We start from the raw sequence: 23,466 nt of genomic DNA on the forward strand, positions 1-23,466 counted from the left end.
TGGCCCAAGTCTTTGGGCCCCTGCACCCATGTGGGAGACCTGGAGGAAGCTGCTGGCTCCTGGCTTCAGATCAGCCCAGCTCCAGCTGCTGGGTCCATTTGTGGAGTGAACCAGCAGATGGAAGACCTTTCTCTCTCTGTCCCTCTCTCTGTCTGCTCTGTCCCTCTCTCTGTCTGTAAATCTACCTCTCTACATAAATAAAATATTTTTTTAAAATAGAGCGAGTTCTGGACTGGAGCCATGGGAAATAGAGTCCACTCCTGGCCTGGTAGCTCACTAAATCCATGACCCGGGCAAGTTACTGGGGCCCTCTGGGCCTGGTTTCCTCCTCTGTAAAGTGGGAATCACACCTTTTGCAGTTGCAGAATTGAATGAGAAGTGCGGCCTAGCTGTTAATAATCACAGACAACACACCCCACCCATAGCGTTGGCCGGGAGCCAGACACAGAATTCAGGTGCTTTTTCCAACAGCTGTGTGACGGGGGCGGGATTAATATTACAGACAAGCATCCTTGAAAGGGGGCGAAGACAATGACACAGGAGCGAGTCGCTCCCAGCCTGGCCCAGCCTGGCCGGGGAACCCAGGTGACTGCTGAGTCGCCTTCCCCACCCCGCCTCGGGTCCTGCACTTCTACACACTTTGTACCACGGGGACTGCCCCAGAGGATGCTGGGAAGCACACCTGGAGAAGGAGCGGCAGGCACACCAGCCCGTGACTGGCCCGCCTCCCCACCCTCTCCCCTAGGCAGCCCAGAGGCCAGGCCCAGACGCACCCAGTAGAGGACATCGGTCCAGCCCTCCATGGTGATGCACTGGTACACGGTGAGCATGGAGAAGCCGAAGTTGTCGAAGTGCGTGATGCCGTGGTTGGGCCCCGGCCAGCCGCCCCGGCACTCGCTGCCGTTGATGGTGCAGGGGCGCCCCGAGCCCGTCCTAGCGCAGGGCGAGGGCTTCTCATTCTCCACCGTGGCCACGATGTCTGCAGAGGGCGGGTGGCACCAGGCGACGGCAGGGGAGGACAGCACAGGGGAGAGATGACGGGAAGTCATGGCGGAGGCCCCGGGCCCTGGGTGGGGCTCTGCTTCTGGGACACATGGTGCTCCGAAGTGCCACCTCTGACGCTGAGCAACGCGAGCGCCGTTGGTACCCACAGAGCTTTAGAAGAGCGGGCAGCTGCCCGGCTGCACGGGGTCCTTCCTGCCTGGACGCTAAGATGAAGATGTTCCTGGGGTGCTGAGCTGGGCTGTATGAGAGCCCCAGCTCTGGGGCAGGGTCCACTCTCAGGGGAGTCCCCGCCCACGCGCAGCCTGCATTGTGCCTCGTTCCCCTGGGAGCTGCCGCTGCTGTCTCTGAAGTCCCCAGGGCTGGTGACACCTGGCGCGCCTTTCGTCCTGGCCTGTGTCCAGTCCCCCTTTGCATCCCGCAGCAGCTTAGCTCCCCAGATGCAGGATGTCCCGCCTTGCCTGTGGTTACTGGGCAGGCCCAATGCCCTGACAATGGGGCCAGGATGCTGATGGCCAGATGGGGTCCCTCTCCCGTAAAGTCGGGAGCCCCAGCTGGAGAGGGGTTTCTGTTTGTGAAGACCCCATCTACATATACAGATCGGAGGCTGACATGGGTGGGCTCGGGACCACCGGTGGCTCCGCCACAGTTGACTCTCTTGAGTTGGGTTTGGGACTGGCATTGACCCTGCAGGGCTGTACCCCTCCAATTCCCCCTTCACGGGAGGGGCCCATTCTCAAGGCCAGCAGGTGCGGGAGGCGATGGCCTACCCGGTTCTTCTTCACGGGCCAGGTGGCCCCATTAGAGTGGTCCCAGGGCCTCTCCCACCCTGCAGCCCCCTCCCTGGGGGCTCACCTGTCCCGATGTAGTAGCAGGTCTTGTGCATCTTGCCCTTGAAGAGCTCCAGCCCGATGATGGCGTAGATGATGACCATGAAGAGGACGAGCAGGGCGATGTGGAACAGGGGGAGCATGGCCTTGAAGATGGAGTTGAGGACCACCTGCAAACCTGGGGCGGGGCAGAGGGAGAGGAGTCACCTCCCACTGGGTCTCCTGCCCTCCCTCTCCGGAGATCTGGGAAGCCTCTGGGACCCCAAGGTGGGCGGGGGCCCCAGCACTGAGGACGTGGGGCCAGGGGAGGAGAGGAGGGAGGGGCCTGCCACCCACTAGGCACCCCCGACACCAGCCGGAGGGGTCTGAGCACACGGAAGGCCCTCAGGGCCTTGACGTCCAGGCCGGCTCCTTTGCTGCTCATCGGGGCCGTGTTGCTCTGGATGACGTTGACCTGTTCCAGAATCGCCGTGAAGACCCTAGGGTGCAGGGGAGGGGAAGAGGCCACCGGTCAGAGAGGCCACTGTCCCAGGGGCATGGGGCCCCGTGTCCCACCCCGCTGGGGGAGGGGGCTGTGGAAAGGCCCAAGGGAGAGAAGGTGAATAGGATTCACCCCTGCTAGCTTGGCTGATGTGGTAATGCCTGAGGGAGAAGTGTATTTTATTAGAAAGGATGCTGAGACCAACAGAGAAGAGTGCTGTGATCCATTTGTCATGTCTGCTCTGGGTGCAGAGTGCTGTGATCCATTAGCCATGTCTGCGCTGGGTGCAGAGTGCTGTGATCCATTAGCCATGTGTGCTGTGGGTACAGAGTGCTGTGATCCATTTGTCATGTGTGCTGTGGGTGCAGAGTGCTGTGATCCATTAGCCATGTCTGCTGTGGGTGCAGAGTGCTGTGATCCATTAGCCATGTCTGCGCTGGGTGCAGAGTGCTGTGATCCATTAGCCATGTCTGCGCTGGGTGCAGAGTGCTGTGATCCATTTGTCATGTGTGCTGTGGGTGCAGAGTGCTGTGATCCATTTGTCATGTGTGCTGTGGGTGCAGAGTGCTGTGATCCATTAGCCATGTGTGCTGTGGGTGCAGAGTGCTGTGATCCATTAGCCATGTCTGCTGTGGGTGCAGAGTGCTGTGATCCATTTGTCATGTGTGCTGTGGGTGCAGAGTGCTGTGATCCATTAGCCATGTGTGCCGTGGGTGCAGAGTGCTGTGATCCATTTGTCATGTGTGCTGTGGGTGCAGAGTGCTGTGATCCATTAGCCATGTCTGCTGTGGGTGCAGAGTGCTGTGATCCATTAGCCATGTCTGCGCTGGGTGCAGAGTGCTGTGATCCATTAGCCATGTCTGCGCTGGGTGCAGAGTGCTGTGATCCATTTGTCATGTGTGCTGTGGGTGCAGAGTGCTGTGATCCATTTGTCATGTGTGCTGTGGGTGCAGAGTGCTGTGATCCATTAGCCATGTGTGCTGTGGGTGCAGAGTGCTGTGATCCATTAGCCATGTCTGCTGTGGGTGCAGAGTGCTGTGATCCATTTGTCATGTGTGCTGTGGGTGCAGAGTGCTGTGATCCATTAGCCATGTGTGCCGTGGGTGCAGAGTGCTGTGATCCATTTGTCATGTGTGCCGTGGGTGCAGAGTGCTGTGATCCATTAGCCATGTGTGCTGTGGGTGCAGAGTGCTGTGATCCATTAGCCATGTGTGCTGTGGGTGCAGAGTGCTGTGATCCATTAGCCATGTCTGCTGTGGGTGCAGAGTGCTGTGATCCATTAGCCATGTCTGCGCTGGGTGCAGAGTGCTGTGATCCATTTGTCATGTGTGCTGTGGGTGCAGAGTGCTGTGATCCATTTGTCATGTGTGCTGTGGGTGCAGAGTGCTGTGATCCATTAGCCATGTGTGCTGTGGGTGCAGAGTGCTGTGATCCATTAGCCATGTGTGCTGTGGGTGCAGAGTGCTGTGATCCATTTGTCATGTGTGCTCTGGGTGCTGCAGCAGCATTGGGGTCCCTGGCCTGGGGCTGGGGACACTCCATGTGGGCTGTAGGTTGCCCAGTGGTGGCCTGGAGCAGAAAGCCCAGAGCCAGCTCCCCCCAGGCTGTACTGCCCCCAGCCTTCCTCCTGTCACCCCCTCTGACTCCCCAGGTCTCCTCCCTTCTGTCCACCTCCAGAGACTTTTCCTCTGTGTCCTCCTCTGCCAGTCCAGCCTCTGGGCCTCTCTGCGTGCAGAGCACTGGGGCCCTTGTGGCCCTGGGCTCTGACACTGTCACTCTGCACTCGCCTGTCTTGGCTGATTCACGGAGAGTAGCCCTGAGCCGGCCACAGACACCCACTGTGCTCTGTGCCGATTGAAGGGCAGCACGCGGTCAAGAACTGAGCCTCTTGGGGTGGACGCTGGACCCAGCGGCTGCGATGCCCCCACACCTGGGTCCCCAGGCTTCATCCTGCGAGTGCAGCCCCTGGGAGGCAGCAGGGACACTCAAGCAGCTGGGTCCCGGATACTCAAGGGGGAGACCCGGGGTGAGAATCAGCTCCCGGCTGTGGTCTTGTCCACATTTGGACATTTGGGAAGTGACCTAGTGAACGGGAGTTCTCTCTGCCTGTCTCTGTCCTGCTCGTTTTCCAGATAAACAAGCAGACACCAGGGGCTGAGGGATGGAGGAACGCCTGGTGGGGCAGGGGGCTGCGACCGGTGGGCGCAGGGCGGGCGGTGTGTCACTGACTGCACCCCGCCTGTGCTGTGCTTCCGTCTGCCTCGGGGTGTTGGTGCTGGGGGGCGGTGTCCGCAGAGAGGCCCAGCCTCTGCCCACCCCCGCCCCGAGCTGGGCTCACCCCAGGAAGACGATGATGAAGTCCAGCACGTTCCAGCCGCTGCGCAGGTAGGCGTCCTGGTGGAACAGGAAGCCGTAGGCGATGATCTTCATGGCGGCTTCGATGGAGAAGACGGTGAGGAAGAAGTACTCCAGCTTCTCCTGGACGGGGGGGGGGGGGGGGGGGGGCTGGTCACACCTGTCCTCCACACACCCCCAGGGCACCCCTGCTCCCCCCCCTCTCTGTCCCCTTTAGCCCGTGAGCCCCTGCCTGCCCCAGGACACTTGTACTTCCTCTGCCTGTAATGTCCCCTCCTCACCTCACCCCTACACCCGCCAGTGCCCACACTTCCTGCAGGTCTTCACCCCAAAGCCATCCTCTCACCGAGGCCTTGCTGGCCTGCAGCCTGGCCCCCGGCATGCTCACCGCTGGCTGCCCTCCCTCCCCCTCCTCCGGCCCAGGAGAGGGCTCCCTGCCTCAGACGTCAGGCACAGGGCACCAGGCTAGTGCTGCTCTCCTTGCAGCCACTTGGTCCCTGGTTGGGCAGCTCCCAGGGTCGCCCCTAGCAAAGCCCACCCAGCCTCCCAAGGAGCTGTTGACCAGCCTGCTGCCTGGGCCGGGCTGCAGCACTGCACAGCTCCCGGAGGGGTGTGTGTGTATGAGAGAGAGAGAGAGACAGAGAGAGAGACAGAGAGAGAGAGAGAGAGAGAGAGAGAGGTGACTGCTGGCCCCTGCAGTTGTGCACGCGCGAGTCTGCCCCACGGTGCAGGCCCCATTGCCACGAGGGACCAACACCCACTGCTGGGCCAGGGCCACGCCGCGGACTCCCAGCCCCTTTACTCTAAGCAGAGCCAGATGGGAACGGGCTGCCCCATCCGCTCGTGACTTGAGGACATTGATTTGCTTCCAAGGGCAGGTGTGTGCGGCGTGGGACGCAGGCTCCCGATGGCTCATTCGTGTGCACGGTGTTTTCCTGAGAGCGGCCTTTCTCCTAAACTGAGACATGTACGAGCCAGACCTGCTTTCCTTGACCTCACCCCAATTCCTGCTGCTGATCTGGGACCCCAAAGCTTCCTTCTCCCAGAAAGCAACAGAGCCGCGTCCTGAGGGGCCTGTTGGTCAGCTCTGTGCCTAGCACGAGGCGGGGATCCAGGGCCAAGTGCTTCGTGGAAGGAGAGCACAGAGGGAGGTCCCGACAGCGGCCTTGCTGGGAGCAGTGGAATGGGGCAGCTGGTGGGGGTGGGGTCTCCGGTCTCTTTGGACGTGGTTGGAGGTCCCCTGGGAGTCAGGCCACAGTAAGGCAAAGGCGTATAGGAAGAGAGTGCAGTCCAGCCGGCATTTAAATTTCCAGGTCATTTCCACCCCAGGGCACAGACAGAGTAAGGTTGAGGGCAGGGAAAACAGGACCCAAAATAGCTGTGCTGCTCACAGGCCGGGCAGACAGCCATGCGCACCACCGGAGAGCTGCCTGCACCTGCCACTGTCTGTCCAGCCATCGCCTGGCGCATCAGGGCCACGGGCCTCAGACGGGGTCACTCAGGTCCCACAGCCCAGGGCTCCAAGGCCCAGCTCTCCTCGCCCTCCTGCCCACAGCCCTGTCCTGGAGAGCCTGGACTGAGAACTCGCCACCCCAGGAATCCTGGGTGTGCACACAGCTCGGGCCTGCCCCAGGAGGAGCTGGAGGAGGACCAGGCTCAATCTTATACCATGAGCGCAGGGTCGCCAGTGTCACCCTGGGTTGGCCCCAAGGCCTCCCCAGCCCGGGCTCGGGCTTTCACAGGGGACTGGAGTATTCACTCCACTGATAGTTATTAAGCTCTGGGCCGGGTGCCCTGGGCAAGCTCTGGCTGTCTCCCCAAGATCAAAGTCATTAACCAACGCTACAGCATCCCAGGAGTCTGCCCAGGCAGGAGGGAGGCAGCCAGTGTCTGACCTCAGGACTCTGTTTCTTTGGGAAAGTTCCCAGGTCTCTCAGACCCTCACCTGTAAAACCAAGAGGGCACCAACTGCCCTAAAGACTCATCTCAGGGCTGTGGGTGCCGGTTCGAGTCCCGGCTGCTCCGCTTCTAATCCCACTCCCTGCTAATGCACCTGGGAAAGCAGTGGAGGATGGCCCGAGCGTGGGAGATCTGATGGAGTTCCTGGCTCCTGCCTGGTCCAGACATGGCTATAGTGGTCATTTGGGAAGTGGACCAGCAGAGGGAAGACCTCTCTCTGGCTCTCTCCTCTCTCTGGCTCTCTCTCTCTCTCTCTCTCTCTAACTCTGCCTTTCAAATAAATAAATAAATCTTTAAAAATGAAAAAGCATCATCTTGAGGATTGGATGGTGTGCTGCTGGTGTCAGCATCGCTGGGCGCCCTACAGAGCCAGTGGGCGGCTCTTCTGACACCGGGCCATGGGGTGACTCTGCCCCCCGCACCCTGCACCATGCTCTCCGGGTTCCCACTGTGCTCTGCTGGCTTTCACGGAGCTGCCGAGCGGGGCCAGGTCTGAGCAGGGCTCACCAGGGCTCTGCTTTGGCCCACCTTGAACTCAACTCCACTTGTTCCACACTGGACTCCTCCCCCCAGCAAAGCTACCCTCCCGCCATGCCCCTGTCTCACCCAACAGCACCGAGCCCCAAGCCAGGCCCCGAAGGCTCTTTCTGGGCTCCCCCTGCCTCGCTCTTCCCGCGCACCAGGCCCCGGCCCCTAACGTCCCCTGCATCCTGCCCCGCCCCTGCTGCTCCCCTCTCCTGCCTTCTGCTCGCCCACCCCCAGCCCCTTCTCTACAGGGGTCTCACCGCCTCGCCAGCGGATCTGCCATGGCTCCCGGTCACGTGCTGGCGCTTTCCACGGCAGGCAGAGCCCGCTGTGACATGTGACTGCTGGCTACTGGCCGTACCTCTGGCCCACTGGGATGACCTCCATGTCCCCCAGCCACCCCAGCCTCGGTGCCTCTGCCCATCCTGGCCCCTCCACCTGTCACGTGGGCAGACCTGTCACCCCTTAACCCTGTGTCCTCCCTGTCCCCTAGACACCACCTCTGCGGGCTGCAGCCTCCTCCAGGTCCCGCTGTGCGCATGCGTGTCCCTAATGGTGCGGGAATCCCAGCGGCTTCCCGGCCCCAAGAGCAGGACAGACAAGGTCTTTCCCCATTGCAATAGCATTTGGGTAGAGGGGCCAAGGCACCCATCACCCCGATGGTGGCTGAGGCAGGGATTTTGTCTGAACAAGCACCATCACCCCCACCGGGGGTCCTGACATCTTACCCCCAGGTGTAAGTCCCTTCACCCACATGAAATTTGGGGTTCAAGGCTTCAGCCCTGTTGTCCCCTCTGTGAGATGCTCTTCCCAGATCACCCGGATGTCCCTCCAAGCCCCTCCTCCCTCCGTCTTCTGACCCCACTGTACATCTCTCGGTAGCAGCGGTCAGCACTTGACCTTGCGGGCATTCTCGAATCCTTCATGCTGCCTCTCCTGACCTGTCCCTAGGAGCAGGGAGTTTCCTTTGCCAACACCTGGGGTGGCGCCTGCCCTGCAGATCTGTGTGCCTGATTGAAGGAACCAGCGTCCCGGTGTGGTCACCCTGGGGCAGGCTGTGGGCGGCTGCTGCTGCGCTCTGAGACGAGGTAGGCGCAAGCTCTGAGCAGCACTAGGTCTGTTTTATGGTGATCTGCAGCAACTTCCCCGCTTGTGCGTGGGCAGCGGATCAAGCCGGACCGGTCAGTCCCAGGCGGGTCCCCTGTGGAGGGCCCCAGGCCAGGAGGACCACGAGGCAGCCCACAGATGACTAGAAATCACAAACAGACTGGCCTTTCCCCGCCGAGCGTCTCAGAGCACGTCATGCTGCAGGGCGCGTAGTAGGTGTTCAAGCAATGCTTGTTGAAGGAATGAATGCTGAGAAGCTGGGATGGCTACTGCCCCAGGACTCAAGGGCAGGTGCGACCCTGGGGTCTCTGTTCCTAAGAAGATACAGACCTCAGTCCCTGCCACCACACAAGGGGACAGGACCCTCTCCTGCCTCCCTGGCCTCCTAGCTCAGGCCAGCACCGTGCACCTGCCTGCCTTTTTAAGGTGGGAGCATTGGCACCAGCTCCTACAAGGGTTTTTGTACCCATCACCCACTCCACACTTGGCTGGAGGTAGGCCTGGTGCATGACCTTGAACCACAGACCTTGCACCTGCTCCTGGGGCATTGGCACTCCCCAAGTCCTGAGCTGAACAAAGCAGGGCTCGGACCACACACCCCCTCTCCATCCCACTGTCTCCAATTTCAGGCTGAATCCTGCATCCCAAGGGTCAGCCCTAGCTGCTGCCCCACCTGGAATGCCTTGGGCTTGTGGGAAGATGGAGGGGGGGGATTTGGCTGGGCCGCCCTACACAGGAACCTGCCCAGCCCACCTCCCCATCTGTGGCCTGTGCCACTTCTTTCCCCAGCATCCCTGTCCCAAACACTGCGGCTTGGTTTGGACACCAGTCTCCCAGGCCATCTGTGTCCCCGTGGAGGGCTCTGGGGCCTATACAGCCCCCAGACAGAGCATTAATGACTGATTGGAGGGTTAGGCAAGGGCATCAGGCCGAAACATCAGAACGACTTCTCCCTGGTCAGGTGTCTGGCACCACAGGCCTGCCCACCCCCATCCCTGGGCCTGAACATCGCCCTCCTTTGGGTCAAGGCCTCACAAATCCTGCGGGTGCAGGAGACACTGGACTTGGTGTGACTCACTCCTTGCGGAACACCTGCTTCAAGGAGGCGAAGCGGATTTGTTGGAGGGGGAGGAACACAGGGGGCAGGGCGGGGGTGCCTGGGCTGGGAGGAGACTCAATGTGGCCCCTACACATCCTTCCACTCCTGGGGCCTCCCAGCAAGTACCCAGGTGGGCAGGGCAGGTCTGGCCATTGCAAGATGCTTGTCCCATACTGATGCTTGCTTTCCTTCCGGGTTCTTGCCCTCACCCGCTTCCTTCAAGCTGCTGCAGGTTCGTAGCAGGAGCCTGGGGTGTGCTTGCTAAAGTCTGTGATTCATTCCAGAGCTGGGAGATCTCAAAAGTACAGCTCACTTAGGTTGGTTTTTTTTTTTTTTTTTTTTTTTTTTGCCAGAGTGTCTTGGTTTTCCCTGGACTCTTCAGCCAGATCTGAATGCCTTAAGGGCTGATTCTGAGGCCAGAGTGCTGTTTAGGACATCTCTCATTCTATGAGTCTGCTGTGTATCCTGCTTCCCATGTTGGATCATTCTCTCCCTTTTTTATTCTATCAGTTAGTATTAGCAGACACTACTCTGCAAGTGAGATCCCAGTAGAAAGAACGGGTCATCAAAGAAGGAGGTATCTTTCTCTGAAGGGAGGAGAGAACTTCCACTTTGACTATGACCTTGTCTAAATAAGATCGATGTCCGCGAACTCAAAAGGCTTCCATAGCCTTGGCAACTCATGACAAGAGCCTAGGGAGATTACTGGCGCCATAAACAAGAGTGTCAATTTGTTAAGTCAACAACAGGAGTCACTGTGCACTTACTCCTCATGTAGGATCTCTGTCCTTAATGTGTTGTTCAATGTGAATTAATACTATAACTAGTACTGAAACAGTATTTTACACTTTATGTTCTGTGTGGGTGCAAACTGTTGAAATCTTTACTTAATATATACTAAATTGATCTTCTGTATATAAAGATAATTGAAAATGAATCTTGATGTGAATGGAATGGGAGAGGGAGCGGGAGATGGGAGGGTTGCAGGTGGGAGGGAAGTTATGGGGGGGAAAAAGCCATTGTAATCCATAAGCCGTACTTTGGAAATTTATATTTACTAAATAAAAGTTAAAAAAAAAAAACTACAAAAAAAAAGTACAGCTCACGGGCTCCGGAGCGGGTGGCAGGACCCGGGGGGCTCTGGGAGCCCAAGGAAGGGTCCAGCCTTGCCGGGGAAGCCTGCCTTATTGTGCAGGCAGAAGATCTGACTATGAATGATCACAGCCCCCAGAACGCCCGCCCCGAGATCCCCCAGCCCCACACCAAGCGGCTGCAGAAGGAGGCAGGACGTTTCTTGCACACCTCCGTCGCAGACCCAAGATCAGCCCTGATCACCTGGCCTCCGGTCTTTCACAGATGAGAGTGAGACTCAGGGGAGGCGAGGGGTCCAGGGCTAGGAGGCCCCTGCCCCACCTGGGAGCAGAGTCAGTTTTTCCACTGTGGCCACATCCTGGACACCTGGCCCAGCATCTCACACTTAGGGGGGCTGGCAAGGGGGCGCAGGGAGGGGAAAGGGAGCCGGGAGAGGGCACGAGCCAGGTGGTAACACCCAAGCTTCTCGCAGCAGCCACCGATGCACCTGGCCCTATTCTAGACACACACTGCATTTAACCCTCACCCAAGCCCTGTGTGAACGGTACCCTCACTCCCATCTTACAGATGAGGAAAACAAGGCACAGAGGGGGTCCAGGAGCACACCGCTACCAAGTGGCAGCACCCTGTAAGTATCCAGACAGTTCGAATCCACACTCTGCGGGCTCAACCCCCATGCCAAGCTGAGGAAGGAGGGAAACACAGGCCTGGGACATCCGAATGCATTTGTCAGGTCCTTGTCCCCGGTCTCTCACTGCCAGGTGAGTGGCCTTGGCTGTCAGTGCGAATGGAACGCACATTTACGGAGTGTGAGGTCAGTGCATCTGACAGTCAGGAGAGGGTGGACACAGTGGTCCCCTCGCCCAGGGGAGGCCACAGAGGAGCTGAGCGCTCAGGACAAAGCCTCAAGGCCCAGCTGGGAGGCAGGTTGGTCAGACCTGACGGCTCCATTGCTCTCCCATGATCCACGGAGCCACAGAGCCAGAGCCAGGGCTTGGCCCTAGGCGTTTGCTGTTGAGTTATTGTAGCATCCACAGCTCCTTGCCCCGGCACAGGGAGGGGGTGCAAACAGCAGAGGGGGTGCCAGGTGCAAGATGCGGGAGCGGGGTCCTCGCTGGGCTGACAGTCAGGTTTTCCTTTCGTTTCCAGCTCCCCGTGGCTGCCCTGTGGGTCCTGGGTGTCTGAAGGGCAAGGCCAGAGCTAGGGGGTCCTTCCCAGGCCTCAGCCTGCCCCACAAGCAGGTGGGACAGGCGGCGGCCACAGGAGGAGGTGGCAGCACATTCCTGACCCTATATAAAGACACCGCCCTGGTTGCCAGAGGCTTGGGCCGCAGCCTCCCAGCGGCAGCAAGCGGCAACCTGAGCCCCAGGAATGCGGCAGGGGGCGGTGCCCGCCCCGGAGCCCAGAAGGGGCTGGACACAGCGGGCAGCCGTCCAGAGCTTGGAAATAAGGACGCTGTCCCCTTGTCGTGTCGCGCTGGAACACTTGGGGACAGGTCTGGCCAGCGATGACTTCACTCTCTGGGGCAGTTTTGATATTGGGGTCCATCATCCTCCCTGGTGGGAGGCAGCTGGCCTCACCTCTGGCATTCCAAACACTGCCCGGTGTCCACCCCCCCGTCCCAGGCTGGCGGCAGGCGGGCCTCCAGGAATGCACCTTCACTGCATTCTCACTCCTCAGTCCCTGGGGCACTGGGAGGGCAGCCTGGTGGGCAGTGTCCTCACCTGGTGGGCCATTCACCAGCTCGGCACCCACCGGGCGATCCTAGCTTCTCATTCTACCCTCTGTGTCCCTGCTGCCCTCCAGCTGGCTTTGCCAGACTGCTGCTCCCTCAGGAGGGAGTCAGTCCTGGACGCGGGCGCCTCCTGTCCTTTACTCGGAGCCACGTTCTGGCTTCCTGGAAGACCCAGGACTGCTCTGACAGTGACAGAGCTGATGCAGCCTATGCTTCCATCTCCAGGCCACGGCCGGTAACTAGTGATGCCCATTGTCACCGTGCTGGCTCACAGGGGCCCCCTGGGCTGGCCTGGGCTGGCGTGGTGGCCCTTGAATGTCTCCCTGGAATCACCCAGGGGCCCCCTACGGAAGCAGAACTGCTCTGGGTCTTGGGAGCAGGCAGCACCTAAGGGGCGGAGCTGGCTCCGAGTCTGGAAGGGCCCGGGTCCTGGTCTTGGCTCCCACCTGTGTTTGGGTGTCTCTCTGCCCTTCCTCGGGCACAGGTGCCTCTGTGTGACCCCTTCCGCAGCCTTCGCTCTCCTGTGCTAACCACAGGCTCCCCAAGCCTCAGGCAGCTCCTGAGAGGCGGGGCTGGACACCCTGAGTGTTGGCTGTGGCCCCAGGGCAGGTAGAAACTCCATGGCCTGGAGGAAGAAGATGGCAGCAGGCCGGCCCTGGGAGCCTCTCCCCAAGGGGCAGGGGTGACTCCTCCTCTCCGCCCCAGGCGCGACACAGCCCATTGAGCTTGAGTGCTGACTCCTCCGCACCTCAGTTTACTCATCTGTAACATGGGCCCAACAACAGCAGCTGCCTTGTGGGCACGGAGGCCAGGGAGCACAGCCTGCTGGGGCGCTGGGTATCAGCGTGGGGCGCCAGGAGCCCACCAGCTAGTTGGATGTTTTGGGGAGAGATTGAAGGGTTAAAGAAATCGGGGTGGAGAGACAGGGGTGGAGGGGAGAGGGATGCTTTGATCTGTAGTAATCCCTTGGATAGCTGGGGGTCTCCATGGCTTCCTGGCTGGGCAGCCCAGGCCCAGGCCCGGGCCCCTGGGGACCTGCTTGGTAGAAGGTCTTGGCTCAGCCAGAAACTTCCCTCAGGAACACAATGTCGGGGGCAGCAGTAGGGGCCACCTGTGACCTGGGCATCCCCTGTAAGAGAGCTGGCTTTGAACCTGAGCTGCTCCACTTCTGACCCAGCTCTCCACTAATAAGCCTGGGAAGGCCGGCGCCGCGGCTCACTGGGCTAATCCTCCGCCTGCGGCGCCGGCACACCGGGTTCTAGTTCTGGTCGGGGCGCCGGATTCTGTCCCGGTTGGCCCTCTTCCAGGCCAGCTCTCTGCTGTGGCCCGGGAGTACAGTGGAGGATGGCCCAAGTGCTTGGGCCCTGCACCCCATGGGAGACCAGGAGAAGCACCTGGCTCCTGCCATCGGATCAGCGCGGTGCGCTGGCCACAGCATGCCAGCTGCGGCGGCCATTGGAGGGTGAACCAACGGCAAAGGAAGACCTTTCTCTCTGTCTCTCTCTCTCTCTCACTGTCCACTCTGCCTGTCAAAATAAATAAATAAATAAGCAAGCAAGCAAGCCTGGGAAAGCAGCAGGAGATGGCCCAAGTGTTTGGGCCCCAGTCACCGATGTGGGAGACCAGGATGGAGTTCCAGGCTCCTGGCTTCAGCCTGGACCACTCTTGGCCATTGTGGCCATTTGGGGAGTAAACCAGCAGATGGAAGATCTCTCTCTCTCTCTCTTTCTCTCTCCCTTTAAAATAAATGAATAAATCTTTTTTTTTTTTTTAAAGAATACATCACTCCTACTCTACGAATGAGGGACCAGAGAGGTCAGATAACTGTCCGAGATCACACAGCTGGTGCGTGAGTGGGCCCCAGCTGGAAAGCACACATCTGGGCTGTAGAACCCGTTCTCCTAACCACCGTGCCACACTGCCTCGCCCGTCCCGCTGAGCTCAGAGCCCACTCCCTGATCCACGCAGCTGGCCAGGGCGCCAGCAGCCAGGGCCTCCATCCTGCCTGGGGGACACTGTGTCCTTGCCCCCTCTGGGCCTCAGTGCCCTCCTGTGTTCCAAGAGGACCCCAAGCTTTCCTGTTGACACAGGACAGACTCGGGGGTGCCTGGGGCCCCCGGGAAACCAGGGCTGCAGGTCCTTCACCCCCAGAAAATGCTGCTGGGCAGACAGGCAGGCGGGGGCTCCCGGAGGGACCTCGCAGGGAAGCCCCTCCCACAGCAGCAGGGCCCCGCCCACCACCAAGGGTGCCCATGTCCCCGCCGTGGCTTGCACCGCACGGTATCTACGGGAAGCCTTGTGTGCCCACCTCTGCCCCCGCCATTGTGCCCTGAGCCACGGGGAGGTTTTCTCTGATGCCAGACCCTCCAGACACCTGCTGAGCGTTCTCCCTGAGGGCTCTGTGCTGTCGCCTTGGGAAGCGACACTGCTTCTGCTTTGGTCCCCCGCTCCGCAACCGGGGTGTCAGCCTTGCCTTCTCCTGTCCCCTGCTTCTGTCCCGGGGCCTGTAGTCAGGAACCTGTCCCCTCCACTCCTGCCTGCGACCTCCCTCAGCCTCACCTCCCGTCCATCTATCTGGACCGCCTGGGCAAGTCTCTCTCTCACTCCCTGTTCCCTCCACCCCTCTCGCCCTGGGCTGTCACACTTTTCTCTCTGACTCTGGCCTGCAGACTCCGGCCCAGGTGGCTCCCTCCCTTGCCTGCTCTTCCTGCCCGGCCCACCCCGACCCCTTTCCCTAGAGAGGCCCACAACAGTTGTGCAGGAGAGAGGACAGTGCAAATAAACACACGGGACTCCCTTCGAAAAATAGGGAACAAGTGTTGATCAATGTACTAAAATGCAAGGCTGCTCACACTGGTTCCCTGCCCGTCACGGTGGGTTTTTTGGCTGCGATTTAGTGTTGTGGGAGACAGATACATACCATCCCAGCACCCCCCCACACACACACCCCTACCCCTCTGACAGCTTGACACCCTGGGCCCTGGCATCCCCCGTCCCGCAGACCCGCTGCCTACCTCCACCACAGAAAGGCAACAGCTGAGACGCCGAGCACCTGCGTGGGGTCAGGCCTGGAGGCGCAGCCTTGCCCGTGGTAGGGACACGGCCTACTCAGGGATAAGCCCTTCCCCCGGACAGCTGAGACACCAAAGGCCACAGACCCCACCCGAGCCGCCCTACTCCCGCCTTCAGGCCCCTGCCAGGCACCCCGGGGAGCCAGGGGGCCAGGAGTCGAGCCGAGACGCCACCCTTTGAGGCAGGAATGCGGTAGCAAGCCAGGACCATGGGTGAGCCGCACGGGCCAGCTCCCGGCGTGGATGCCACCGTCCCATGGACCTCACTCACAAAACGGAGCTTCCAAGACCAAACGAACGTCACATCTCAACGCGCTGCCCACGGAGCATCAACCCCAAGTGTGGGCCCTCCCGAGCTCGGGGCTCTGTGGCACTGCACGGGGCCTGTCCTCCCCCAGGTCTCAGCTTCGACATCCCGCCCCGGACCCAGGACCAGCCCGGGTGCTCGCCCAGGATTGCTCGGTGTCCCCCAGCCTCACCCATGTCCCTCTCATCAGTCAGCTTGACCGTCACTCCCTAGAGAGTGGGTTTGACGAAGTTGCGTGAAGACAGGGACTAGGTCGCCTTTGTTCAGAGTTCTGTGCCCAGTGGGTGCCAAAGCTACGACGGGCACTTGATACGCATCTGCTGAAGGCCGGAGAAAGGCAGTGCAGAGTTAGCACCAGGGCCTCGCTTCCTAAAACCTACGGTTCCTTTGGAAACCCCCAGCCTTTCTCAGACACCCGCCAGGCAGCCCCCGGGTCGGAGGAAGGGGGCTCCCTGCTTCCCGTCCTCCCTCCTCCCCCTGCCCTCTTAGGAGTTTTATGGAGAGAACACGCCATGAGCAACTGGCTGGCAGGGGCCTCAGGGAGGGGCTGGCGGTGCTGCCCCGGCCCCTCCTGGTCACCATGTCCCACCAAGCTGCACATCCCCTCTTCCGGAAAACCCTTGGCCCATGTCTGTGAGCTCTAGACCTAACCCGAGGTATGGCAACTGCAGCCCACAACCTGGAGGGCCACACACAGGGCCACCGGCACACCCTGGCAGCCATTTTGTCTCCAGAAGCGGAACCACTAAGGTGTAATCCGATACCCTTCGCGGAGGCCTGGGCCACTTGTCCCAGTCCTCAACTCCTGGGTCTGAGGCCTTGAAAGGGGGACTCCGTGCAGGGTGAGGAGGGCCCGGGGGCCGCCATGGCCCTGCCCTGGTCAGCCCCGCTCTGCCTGCCTGTGCTGGAGCTCACAGCGAGCACACATTCAGAACCGCAGAGACAGACTGCACAGAGACCCACACACAGGCAGGCAGAGACAAACGCCCTGTGCTGGGCCCGGGCGCAGGCTCCCGGCCTCCCTCGCGCCTGCAGATTCAGTGGGCAGGCAAGGCCCTGCTGTGACGGTGGCGCCGCCGTTCCCAGCCCACCGAGGGCTTCCCTTGGTCGCACGGGGTGCTGAGACCTGAGTGAGACCCTCCCACAGACCAGATGGGAGGGGCCTTGGGAAAGGGACCAAGGGTCCCTGACCTCAGTCTCCTCAGTCTTTGAAATGGGCCTGATGATGTCACCTCCCAGAGTGTTAACTTACCCCCAGGAATAATCCCGGGGCTCACGTCATGCAGTAAACTATTTAGCACAGAGCCTGATGCTTACGAACCAGCATCATAAATGCTGACCGTTACGTTACCATCCAGCTGTTGGGTGAGTGTGGGCCTGTTCCTCTATCAGGTGAGGAGGAGGTTGGACAACCCAGCTTGAACGTCCCTACAACTTTGGCCTTGTGTGGTTTCAGGCACATTTGGTGGGGAGGGGAGATGTATACGTGTGTTATATACATTTCAGAATCTTCCCTCCATCCCCAGATCACCCTCCACCCTGAAGGCGCGCTTCCTGGGGCACAGCCGGGGAGGGGGAATCGGGCTTCTATCTGCATGGCTCACCAGCAGGCCTCAATCAGCCTCAGTTTCACATCTGTCAAAGGGGCTACTTTCCAGGGAAGCTGTGCATATTAAATGAGTTGACTCCTACAGGTGCTTAGAAGGTGCCTGGGCCCCGGGGCAGCCGCTGGGCGCTGGCTGGTGACAATCCAGGATCCCGCACAGGCAGTGTTGTGCCCTGCAGGCCACTGGGAAGACAAGGTCTGTGTGCATCTCAGCTGCACCCCCGGCCCAGCAGGGCCCCTGGGGGCCTCCCCGCCTGGGGCTGCAGGCCCCGTCTTACCAGGCCCAGGTTCAGGGAGTTGTTGTCATCCTCGGGCATGGGCAGGTACACGGCCAGGGCCACACAGTTGGCAAAGATGGTGAGCAGGATGATGGTCTCGAAGGGTCTGGCGTCGGGGTTAAGGAGGCACGGTGTTTGCGGGGTTGAGACAGGGAGAGCGCTAGGTCCGTGCGGACCAGGACGGCGGCGCCAGGCTATGGGCAGCGCCTGGGGACTCTCCTCCCACTACCCCCTCCGTACTCTGCAGCCCACCCCCACTCCTCAGAAACAGGGAACTTCCTCTTCGTCTCTCTGGGCCTGCAATGGTCCTGTGCCCAGTTGTGGGTTAACTGCCTTCAGGGCCAGAGGCCCTAACACTGCTCCGCTCCAGGTGCGGGCATGCACTTGGTCCCGCCGCCTCCTCTTCCTCTTTGGAGCTATGACTCTGGGATTCTGGCCAGAGTACCCGCACGAGCTCCCCCAGAGAAACAGGCAGGCCCCAGGCTCAGCACCCACACGCAGGGCTGGGAAAGGGAGGGGATGGCCAGATAAAGGCTGGTTCTCAGAGGCGGGTGGGGTGTGTATACTCCCACCCAGCCACACATTCACACATCGCACCCCCTGCCCCACCATGGCACCTCCGGCCCTGCCATTCTGCTTTCTGGACTTAGACAGCCAGCGCAGGTGCGGGAGAAGTTAGGGGAGGGGGAGTGTGAGTGGCTGGGGTGCAGTCTGGGGAAGCGGCCAGCAGGCAGACCCTGCACAGGGTGGGATTGGAAAAGCCCCTTCTGTTCCAGCAGCCTCCAGCAGCTGAGACAAGAGTCAGGGCAGAGGCCAAGAGAGGAGCAGCAGGAAGGCAGGAGGCAGGGGGAGGACCGGGAGCCCAGGTGAGTGTGCTGAGGTTCCAGGCTTGTGCGCTGCAGGAGCGGGGCGGACCCTGGCCCCACGCTCTCTCTCCCCGCATTCGCCTTTCTTCCAGGCCAGGGAGCAGCTGGTGGCAGCCCAGCCTTCCAGAGCCCTTCAGAAATATTTCAAATACCCCTGACGCGCCCTCAGCACCCACCCTGCACAGGCCTCCCCTCCTCTCTGGAGCGCCTTACCCCTCCCCCCAAATAACCCTGGGCATTTTCATCATTCTCCCCCCACCACCCCGGAGCTCATGCAAACACCGAAGGGATCTGCAGTCCCTGCCCGGGGTGGGGTCTCAGCCAGATCAGCCCGGCTTGCTGGGCCTGCGTCGTGGAGCCGTGGGGGGCGGAACTCCCCACAACCCAGGCCTCCAGCTGTCCCAGTGCCACCCCCTTCACCATCAGACCCCCTCGATGGGGGGGTTTTCTCAAGAGGCCATCACTTCCCTTTTCTGCCCCCTTTCCACTCCCCAAGAAACCGCTGCTGCCAAGACCTCCGTGGTGCCCCCGGTCCTGCAGATTTGGGCACAGCTGGCAAGCGTCCCCGTGAAACAGGCCCAGCCATCGACGGTCAGGGCTGTCACCCAGGACTAGGGCTGCCCACTGGGGCCCCAGGATATCCCACCAATTCTTCCTCCTCTCCCTCCCCCCACCACTCCGCCAAGTAAGCCCGGGCAGTGCCCTGGGGCCCTCGGAGTGCGCTCCATGCCCCTCCCCGGTAGCACGAGCTGCCCAGGGCCCGGCCGAAGGATACTTCCATTCCACGATGCTGATGCACGCCTTCCTCAGCGGGTTCTGCAGGGTCAGGCAGAACAGAGCCCGGGGCGGCCTGGGCAGGACCTCAGGCAGGGGCTTCTTGGGCTGTTTCTTCCTCAGGCCCTCATCCTGGGGTGAGGATGGCTCCATGGCTTCCCTGGCCACGGCGCTTCCTGCTGCTCCCCCACCCCGCGGCCCTCTCTTCCCTGCGTCCCCAGTGTTCCCCGCCTTGGGGACTGGGCCGCTGAGCTTGCCGGGCGAAGCCTGCCCTGCTGAGCCAGCGGGGTGGGGGCGGGAGGATTATGCTAGCTGCTCCCAGCAGTAAAATTAGCCTCCCCTCGGCTCCCTGCTGTCCAGGCCAGGCAGCTGTCACTCCTTCCAGCCCAGCCAGTGACATCCCAATCTGCCCCTGGGAGGGGTGGGGGTTGGGAGGGGAACTCGCATACAGCCTGAGATGGACAGGGGCAGTGAGAACCTGGGGGGGGCGTGCAAGGCAGGGCAGGTGCTGGGTGGCCTAACCCATCTCAGGCCTGCCCAGGCTCACCCCAACCCATGCATGCCCCCCATGAGGTCATGGTGACCCTCTTCCCATGGGGTGGAAGGAAGGCTCCTGGGACATCCTGGAGCCTGCACACTGCGGTGACGCACTGCGCCACCTGCGCAGGGGCTGAGTGTCTCATCTCTGGGCCCTGGGGCCCTTCCTGCACACTCCCTGGCATATGCTAAACTCTTTGCAGCTAGTAGGAGAACGCTAGAACCAACAGGAGACGCCCACACACGCTCCTAGCGCTCTTGGGGCCACGTGTGGGCACCAGGGCCGGTGAGGGTAGGGGGGACCCAGAAATCGCAAATTCAGCAGTCCTTTTATTGGGTGCAAACACGGTACCAGTGTGTCCCCCGACGCTTACGGTCTCCGGGCAAAACCCGCAGTCCTTATCCAACCTGGGCACCAGGACAGGCCCTCAGGACGGGGTGGGAGGAGCAGGACTTCGGAGGCAGCCAGCGCAGCCGCCAGCGCGCACACCTCGCCTCTTCCCACGCAGGTCAGTCACACCTGGGCCGCCCCGCCCTCCCTCTGAGGTCCTCTCTCGCGGGGTCGCTAATATTTGAGGCCATCCGTGGAGAGCGGTGGCATGGCCCTTCCGAGACTCCGGCTCGCCTGGGCGAGCCTGAGCGGCCTGCGGCCACGGAGGACAGAGCCACCGGGGCCAGCTGGGCTCCGTTCTTCCCCAAGCCCGGGCCGAGGCAGAAGCGGAGGTGGAGCCGGACGCGGCGCTGCGGGTCCCTAGTGGCCACGCTGCATCGTGGAGGCGGCACAGCGCGCACCGGCGCCTCCCGGGACCTTGGGGCTCCTCCCGTCTCTACGGCGCTGGCCGCCCCCCGCCCCGGCCCCTCCGCCCGGAGCTGGTGGGTTGGGAGGCTGTCGTGGCCACGGGCGGGGTCTGCGGCCTCGGGCCGGGTCACTGGCTGGATTCCTCGTTCTCTAAGAAAGGCGAGGAGGAGAAGCGGGAGGCGTCGGCCGGCTGGGGCGGCGCGCAGGCCGGGCCGTCGGGCGCGGCGCTCAGCAGCTCCTGCAGGTGCTTGATGTAGCGGATGGCGGCGCGCAGTGTCTCCACCTTGCTCAGCCGCTTCTCGGCCAGGGCGCCCGGCAGGTGCCCGCGCAGGCGCGCGTAACCCTCATTGACGCACTTGACCCGCTGCCGCTCGCGCTCGTTGCGCTTCTGGATGAAGGCGGGCTCGAAGGGGTAGTCGTAGACCCCGAAGGCCCCGGGGAAGGGCACGTAGGGGAACACCCCCGCGTAGGCGTCGCAATAGGGCGGCTCCGCGGGGCCCGGGTACAGCAGGAAGGGCGCGGGGCCCAGGGGCTCAGCGGGGGGCAGGGGCGCCTGCGGGGGAGGGGGCACGACGCCCAGCTGCATGCAGGTGGGGGCCCCCATGGGCCTCCGGTCCACCAGGGTGTGGCAGAAGTTGTTGTTCATGGCGCCGCGTGGAGCGGGGCCCAGAGTGACACCCTCACCAGGCTGCACCTGCTGGGGCTCTGCCGGGTCCTGGCCACGGGGACCAGTCACATCGTCAGCAGCCACTCCCAGAGCTTGCTAATGCCTCTTCCCGCCCTTTGGGGAGGCTCCCCAGGACTCCCTAAGGCGAGCCATGGCTCAGCACGCGTGTGGCCCCGCACGGGGGCTCAGCGGGTCCCCTCTCCGATCCCGCACGGAGCACTGCGCAGCTCTGAGGGCCCGCGCCCTCGCCCTCGGCGCCCATGGGCGGGCGACTGACCCGCGCCGCTGCCTGCCTCTTGGGGCGCGGGCACCTCCACAGGCACTAACCCCCAGTCCCCCCAGCCTCTTCTCCCCCAGTGCAGGTTCTTGATCCTCAAGGCTTTCGGGGTCCCCAGGCTGTCCAGGGGTCACGAGCTGGCGGCTGCTCTTCTCTCGCGAGGGCAGGGGCTCAGCACAGAGCGTCCGGGGAGGGCCGGTGTGTCTGAGGAGGAGGGGGAGAGTGAACATGTCAGTTAGGAAGGGTGGACAGTAGGGGCTTCTAGGGGCTACCCCCTTGCCCCGTGGGGCTGGAAGCATCTGACCGAGGCCCTGTGACTGCCGGAGAGGCCAAGATCGGGGTTCGAATCGTGCCTTCACCCTTTGCTACTTTGGTGACCCTCAGGAAAGCATCCTACACAGCAGGTGAATTACATATGAGAATCAGGTGGAAACAGCCCCAAACACCTCCCACAGGCTCACAAAAGACCGGCGATTCATTTCCTTTGAGAACGGGGCATCCTCCGGGGCCTGACCTCCAAAGGGGTTCAGGAGCCCCCAGGTCAGCACCCGGCAGCACCTGAGGGGGATAGTGCTGGGGAGGGCTACCAACTGCCACAGGGCGCCGCCTGGCGGAGAGACGCCCGCGGAGGCCTGGCCTGGCCCATCGTGGTCCTGGATCCGCGCTCTCCCGGGATGGGGTGGAGGGCGCCGGGTTTCTCCTGCATGGCACTTTCAGTCCTTCCCTTCTGTGTGCCCAGAGCCCGAGCCCACCCCTGGCAGGCGAGAGGTGCCACTCAGATCGCCGTGAAATAACAGGGAGGATTAGGCAGAAGGCTGGGCTCGTTGGGGTGGGACTTAATTACACGGAGCCTTTCCCGGGCTCGCGGAAGCTGTTATTTCAGAAATGAGTGGTTTGAGCTGAGCCAAGTGCCACCAAGCAGTTATCACGCCGAGGTAGGTGTCCCCTTGCCCCACGCCCCCCTTCCTGCGGTCCACACCTCAGCACTCAGGGCTCCACCGCTGTTCCCGCCGAGGAAGGTGCTCAGGTGCACTGAGTGAGTGAGCGGGGGCACTGTGGCCCACAGGAGGGCAGCCAGGGCCGGCTCCCTCCTGGCCTGGGGCAGTCCCAGGCGTGTCTCCCCCTGCACCCTCTCGCTCTGTCCTTATGCAGCCCCCAACCCTGCTCCCAGCTGCCTTTGTCCTCCATGAGAGCCAAGAACAATCATCAGTGGCTGCAGACATCACGGAGACTTGGGCACGCTCTCCAGGGGCAGCAGACCTGTAGGACATCCGGGCAAATGCACCTGCTCCTCCCCTTCTCCATGGGCCCTGAACGTTCTAGAAAATCTCTCCCTCACAGACCTCTTGTTTTGTAACAGTGTGGCATCCAAACTACTCCGTCTCAAGATTCCTACCTATTCCTATTTAGTTATTCAATTTCTTGGAGACTAGAACTTCTAGTCCAGCATTGGAGAGAACACACCTGCCCGTGCACTTGCGTCCGGTTTGAGTCCCCTGTGCCTTGCCAGGGTGCGGCACGCTGTCATCAAGCGGCACCACAGCTGCTCAAGGAAAGCTTGTGTTCGCGGAGGGCCTTCAGCCTGGGGGGGCTGGGGTAGGGCTGCAGACCCACGCCGTGGAATCCTCGGGAGGATCCCGGCCGTCGCGCCTTCCTTTTGCTGTGTGGGGCACAGCGTCCCTTGTCCTCACACCCTGCCTGTGAGCCGGCTGCTCCAGTTACCCAGCCCTGCAGGTGCGGCCCCGGCTGTTCCTGTTACCCAGCCCTGCAGGTGCGGCCCTGAGGTGCATAAAGGATTAATTAAGTCGCTTGCCCAGGGTCCCACGGACAGGAGGAATCATAAGCAGATAAATACTCAGCAGCCACCCCAGCTTCCCACGCCCGCCCCCCAGTATTCTGCATCCGGCCAAAGAATCAGGGAGGTTTGCGTGGATGTCATAAAAGGATCCTATTACACCAGGGTTCCTGTCCCCCCCCCCCCACAGGTTACACTCATGGCGCTGCCAGGCAGCTCCTGCCCTGGAGAGAGGAACTGTGGCCACCGGGTGTCCTTGGCAAGGCAGCAGTCCCCTGAGCATGTGCGGGGAGGGCAGTCTTTG

At 61.6% G+C, this 23,466-nt stretch overlaps 2 protein-coding genes across 2 annotated transcripts in view; both read right to left on the reverse strand.

The window, feature by feature from the left end:
• The window catches only part of CACNA1S (calcium voltage-gated channel subunit alpha1 S), a gene marked incomplete at its 5' end in the record, with an annotated part of 58,405 nt that extends 38,954 nt beyond the window's left edge, over window positions 1-19,451 (reverse strand). Inside the window, 6 exon segments of the mRNA NM_001101720.1 lie at window positions 774-979; window positions 1,858-2,010; window positions 2,169-2,311; window positions 4,652-4,791; window positions 17,448-17,553; window positions 19,089-19,451. Of these exon segments, the coding sequence (NP_001095190.1) occupies window positions 774-979; window positions 1,858-2,010; window positions 2,169-2,311; window positions 4,652-4,791; window positions 17,448-17,553; window positions 19,089-19,240 (900 nt within the window).
• A 398-nt stretch (window positions 19,452-19,849) lies between these two features.
• ASCL5 (achaete-scute family bHLH transcription factor 5) lies at window positions 19,850-21,460 on the reverse strand. The gene has a single exon (XM_008268746.5). The coding sequence runs from the start codon at window positions 21,067-21,069 to the stop codon at window positions 20,551-20,553; it is 519 nt and encodes a 172-aa protein (XP_008266968.3). The 5' UTR covers window positions 21,070-21,460; the 3' UTR covers window positions 19,850-20,550.
• Window positions 21,461-23,466: the final 2,006 nt, after the last annotated feature.

Source organism: Oryctolagus cuniculus, chromosome 13 (genome assembly GCF_051225735.1).
Source record: "Oryctolagus cuniculus isolate XC-2025 breed Fujian yellow rabbit chromosome 13, ASM5122573v1, whole genome shotgun sequence".
In the NCBI taxonomy this organism is placed as follows: domain Eukaryota; kingdom Metazoa; phylum Chordata; class Mammalia; order Lagomorpha; family Leporidae; genus Oryctolagus; species Oryctolagus cuniculus.